The following is a 5,467-nucleotide window of genomic DNA, read 5'->3' as shown; positions in this document are numbered from 1 at the left end:
TCCCATTGAAGATTTGAGAATCGTACGGGTGCGTTGTTGCCGTGATCGCCGTGATTGTGCGATTGAAGTCATGGTGCGCAACTCACCAATCGCTTAAATAATAGATTTGCAAAAAATATTGTATTGACGGTAATATCGTATGGAGCGTCGGCACTCGCCACAGGCGAGTGTCAGCGCAGCTGACTTAGCTTAATAAGCCAAGCCTTAGCACGGATAGAGCACCCGGATTCTGCTTACCATCCGAACAGCGCTCAGACAACGCGCTCAGATACTGTACGTACGCTAAGTAGGGACCCCCGCTTCCCGCGCGATTACATAACTTATCATCGCGTGTGGTCGTTTAGCCTTTGCTGTTAAACATGATGAGCAACCGAGGGTCGTGGCATGATCGCTCGCTTGGAACGTACGATGTCAGTGTAACAGAGTTTCGGTTTTGACGAGCGGACGTAACGGACATGCCTGGTTGCAGAATATCCATGTGCTTGTCTAAATACGTTATCCGAAAGCTTCGGAAGTCCTCTTTGTAATACCGACCTACCAAAATCTGACTAGTAATACCGAGAGAGACTCGCCGCTCTCAACATTACAATACGTCTTTTTTATCTTACACGGCGACCCAATTAAATCCCCACTAGTCTACCTTTTACAACTTTCTTTTCCATTACATGAACCAGAATATGAGCAACGAAAGCAGTCTTCTTCTTCTTACTGGCGCTACTGGCCATGTTGGCTTTGCTGTACTTGTCGCAGCGCTCCAAGCGGGCTACAACGTCCGGGTTGTTCTTCGTACTGCGAGCAAATCAAGTTTGATTTTGTCCTCAGAAGCAGTGAAAGAAATTCTAAGCTCTTCTACTGCGCCAGAGCTCTCTTTTGTAGAGGTTCCCGACGTCACGATACCAGGCGCCTTCGACTCCGCCATGCGAGATGTTGTCTACGTGATACATTCTGCTAGTCCAATCAATCGTGGAAAATTCCAGGATTTACAAAAGGAGCTAATTGACCCCGCTGTTAAGGGTACCTCGAACATCTTAGAGGCCGCGCGAAACACTCCCTCCGTTCATCGAGTAGTTATCACTTCTTCCAATTCCGCAATCGTCAATTATAACTCTCCACCGGCAATCGGCACGCGTGTCTTGCCTAGCGATCGTCAGTCAGACTATTCTCTTAATCAGACGATGCATGATGGCGAAGAAGCCTATGTTGCGGCCAAGACGGCGGCATTGAATGCTACAGACGTCTTCGTCTCCAAAGCCGATAATCTGCACTTTGACATTGTCAGCATCATGCCGACCTATGTTTTTGGCCCCAAGGGACTTGCCCAATCTCCCGAAGATATATTGGATGGTAGTAATGTTTTTGGCATTGGCCTCGTACTCATAAAACAACCGTGGGGCTCCCTTCGCATCGAGGCTGTCTCCTGCCATGTGGATGATGTTGCCCAGGCCCACGTACGAGCGTTAAATCATAGCAACGATGCACAATTCCCATATAATGCTGGAACTCATCAATCTTGCTTATTGGGAACCCCTTTCCAACCAGATGAAGTGAAGGAGATTATTCAAAGAGAGTTTCCGGAAGAATTATGGAAAGCGGAAGATGCAGTCTTCGGAGGCAAAGGCTCTTACGAGTGGTACCATGTCGATTATGATATTGACGCAGCAGAGAAACTACTGGGTAGAAAACTGCAAGGTATATCAGAACAGATTCGTAGTAGTGCTTTACAGGTCTTGAGTATAGCCTAATTTCGAAAAAGTTCTTACAGCAAATATGATGGATTGTCACAGGATTTGGGATTCTAGTAGTATAGATGCCGCTTAGTATTGTCTTCCTATTTGTTCAAATATTGTTCATAAATCGTACGAAGTATATTTTTTCCTTACCTTGGTTCTTGAAAGAATCGTTAGGGATTGTAGAAGCGTTTCGTGCACGAACCTTCGACGCACTAACGTTCAGTAAGGTGGTGCTTTTAATTATCTTTTGCAAAATGAAAGGAGTCACTTCTCGAACACAAAATAGCTTCACAGTTTTTGTATCTTCTATTAGAACAATGGTACGATACATATTCATCGTAAAGAGCTATATGAATGTAGCTTATTTAGAATCTTCTAGCCCAAGACGTACTGCCACTTCATTGTAACCGTCCATCCAGAGACCTGGAGCTCCCCGTGGATACTGGGAGCGAAACCCTAAGCTACGCTGCGCGCGCTCGGACAGTCCTCTTACAACATCGGCGTTTAAAATGTGCGGATGCGCTTCCTCAGGCGTTAGATGGTTTGCACAAAAGGTAAATGCAACACATCCACGCTCGTGATCCGTCATGTTAGCACCAGTGCCATGAACTACTTTGCCTCCGAATAGCAAGCAGTCGCCAGCCTCCATCTCACTTGCAATCGTTTGATCAGTGCTCCATTTCCGGTCAAAGGACCACTTCTGACTGCCAGGGATTATTCGAGTCGCACCATTAGCGTCGGTAAAACCGACGGTGGCAATAAGGAATGTGACTTGTGTCTCAGGGCCATCCGGACCGAGCAAATGGTAATGTGGATAATTTCCCAAGTCACGATGGAGGACTTGTGCGGGTTGGCCAGGACCAACGTTGATAGTGTTGGCGCTGCTGATCCAATAGGCATCTATTCCCGGTCGACCCCCCTTACCAAAGGAACGCGCGGCAATAGCATGCAAGAAATCGTTGTCCAACAAGTGATCGCGAAAAACGGCACTGCAATTCGTGAGACCGCCTGCACGTTTTGTCTGTGATCCGTGGAACCTTTGAAGTGGTCCAATATCTGTAGTGGAGCCGCGCTGAAACTTCTCGAGGAGCGGTTCGAGCTCTTTCCGGAGTTGTTTGACTTGTGTGGGTGTCAAAATGCCCTTTATAATAACGCCACCGTCTTCTTCCCAATATTGGAAGACCTCATCCAAGGATGTATCGGGCGTTACTTCTCGGAGTTTGGTGTGGCCATTGGGAATGCCCATCTGGCTAGTAATGTCTGGAAAGGCCATAGTTTTGAGATTAATCTGATAAGTGGCAGTAATATCTGTGGTTTACTCGGGATGTCTGAAGCCTCAACACACTCTCAACCGAATACTTATCATGCCGTAAGAACTTGGTGTTTTCATGTCGCTATATAGCACTAAGCCCAATATGGAAAAGGCGATGACGGCTCGCCGGATACTGAGACTGGACAGCCGGTTCCCAAACCAAGCATTCCGTTTCAACGATTCTTGTTCAAGCCCCTAACATGATCTATTATGCGTTTGCCAATTGTCTCAAACACTATATCTCATTGTGCTACAGTGTCTGAGAAAGATGGGTAGTAGCTTACCTACGCGAATATATACAACCAATAAACAGTTTCTTCTCTCTCAAGTTATCGAAACATGACGGCCGGTTTAAACTCTCTGGTTCTTCCCAAAAACCTGGAGGAGAATGAATCCGCTGCTATCATAACACCTTCGACTAGATTTGCGCCGCAAATAGAAGTCTCCTACAAACGTCTTGCGGCAATAACCGATTTGTTACAGCGCGATTTAGCACGTTTAGGCATATCAAAAGGCTGCAAAGTCGCAATAGTACTACCTAACGGCCTGCATTTTGTCGCTTCATTCCTCTCAGTTTTACGCCAACGAGCAATTGCGGCCCCTATCGATGCCCAACTCACGGAAAGCGAATATAAAGACATCTTCTTGCGGACGAAGCCTGATCTCGTAGTGACGGTTCCAAGCTCATCAGATTCAAGCAGCAACAAAGCCCCTGCGGCTCCAGTTGTGCAAGCAGCGCTTGGTTTAGCCCTGCGTGTAGCCCTTTGTCGAAAAATAAGCGATGTTGAGGAATGCATCAAGCCAGAATTACACCTTCGCCTGGAACTTCTGGACTCCACTTCAAGGAACTTTCAGCCTGCCACCGTTGTGCTTGAGACATCCGTTTTCTCAAAGAACGATGTGTGGTCTGAAGATGGAGCCCTCATGCTCTTGACTAGTGGAACCACAGGGGCGCCTAAGTCGGTAATCCTTAGTCATATAAACCTTCTTGTTGCTATGCGCATCATCATCGCGAACCATCAATTGTCTTCCAGTGATCGAACTATTATTATCACACCTCTCCATCATATCATTGGAGTCTGCGGCTCTCTTCTGGTTACTCTTTTTACTGGAGGTTGCGCCGTGATACCAGACTCTTTACCCGGAACCTTTTGGCAGTACTGTACGGATTACGATATCACCTGGTTTCATGCCGTTCCCACCCTTCATCGATTACTGTTAAGATTTCCTCGCACCTCCATGCCTCCTAAACTGAGGTTTCTAAGGTCTGGGGGTAGCGAGATGGCACCAGACTTGTACGAGGCAGTGACGGCATTAGGCATACCATTGTTGGAGGTCTACGGTATGACAGAAACAGGTCCAGCAATTTTTTGTAACCATTTTGACAGGAAATGTGCGGGAAAAAGGCAAAGAAGCCACTATCCGATTGCGGATGCTGTCGACGTGATCATACTTGTGTCCAGCAATTTGCCGGACTGCGAAATCGATGATGAAGATTTGTCACAAGTAGAAGAAAACACCAATTTCAGAATGACCAAAGAGCCGAATGTCATAGGGGAGGTCTGCGTACGTGGTAAGAATGTGATGGCTGGTTACATTGACAATCCTCAAGCGAACGCCGACGCATTCCTTCCCAACGGTTATTTTCGCACTGGTGATCTAGGAACTATCCGACCCTCAGGCCAGCTTACACTTGTGGGGAGGCTGAAGGAAGTAATAAACAAAGGCGGTGTGAAGATAGGACCCAGCGAAATTGAACATGCAGCTTTGTCGTACGAGCTAGTTTCAGATGCCGTATGTTTTCGCATCACTGATGTTATGTATGGAGAAGAAATTGGTATGTATTTTGATCTTTTATTTTGTAGAGTCAAAGAACTATATTTTGCGCTCAAGAAGGCTTACTATGATATCAGGTCTAGCTGTCAAGCTCCATTCTGATTGCGAGAAGGGCGAAAACACTGAGAAAGATATAAAGCAGCATATGAGATCTAAACTATCGGGTTTTAAGGTGCCTAAAAAGGTGAGCACATGTCTTACCTACCATCGTTAGTGCTACTGATCAAGGACTGACATGAACCGTTGCTAGATTATCTTTGTAGATGCTATCCAGTACAATAAGACAGGAAAGCCATTAAGGGCACGCACATCGCAACAGTTTGCAGAAGGACTGCTATAAAACAGCTTAAATCTTCTGTAGCGTTATATAATTATTTACAGTACTAACTCAAAAGTCTGTTCGCACTAGCGTCTGGGTGCACCAACACCACTTTTTTGCCCAATTTTAACACCGTGCAAATCCACCAAATCATATTCAATTTTTAAATTAAGATAAAAGAAATGCTTCTGCGATTGCTAATATTTTGTCTGGTACCCCTTTGCCTGTATTACGGCCCGGATTCGTTGCGGCATACTCAAGATTAGACTA

The 5,467-nt window shown here is 46.0% G+C and overlaps 3 protein-coding genes across 3 annotated transcripts; 2 read left to right on the top strand and 1 right to left on the bottom strand.

Annotated features, from left to right (window-relative positions):
- Positions 1–677: 677 nt before the first annotated feature.
- Positions 678–1,742, top strand: COCCADRAFT_41467 (uncharacterized protein; the record flags this gene model as incomplete). Its single annotated transcript, XM_007719579.1, has 1 exon — positions 678–1,742. One exon carries the CDS (start codon positions 678–680, stop codon positions 1,740–1,742), a length of 1,065 nt encoding a protein of 354 aa, XP_007717769.1.
- A 349-nt stretch (positions 1,743–2,091) lies between these two features.
- Positions 2,092–2,976, bottom strand: COCCADRAFT_41466 (uncharacterized protein; the record flags this gene model as incomplete). The annotated part of the gene is made up of 1 exon (XM_007719578.1): positions 2,092–2,976. One exon carries the CDS (start codon positions 2,974–2,976, stop codon positions 2,092–2,094), a length of 885 nt encoding a protein of 294 aa, XP_007717768.1.
- Positions 2,977–3,381: 405 nt separating this feature from the next.
- COCCADRAFT_110471 (uncharacterized protein) lies at positions 3,382–5,218 on the top strand (the record flags this gene model as incomplete). Its single annotated transcript, XM_007719577.1, has 3 exons — positions 3,382–4,879; positions 4,956–5,062; positions 5,129–5,218. 3 exons carry the CDS (start codon positions 3,382–3,384, stop codon positions 5,216–5,218), a joined length of 1,695 nt encoding a protein of 564 aa, XP_007717767.1.
- Between the last annotated feature and the right edge of the window lie 249 nt (positions 5,219–5,467).

This window comes from Bipolaris zeicola (assembly GCF_000523435.1).
Source record: "Bipolaris zeicola 26-R-13 unplaced genomic scaffold scaffold_325, whole genome shotgun sequence".
NCBI lineage: Eukaryota > Fungi > Ascomycota > Dothideomycetes > Pleosporales > Pleosporaceae > Bipolaris > Bipolaris zeicola.
Note: the sequence above shows the minus strand (reverse complement) of the source record. Positions and strands in the feature narration are given on the sequence as shown.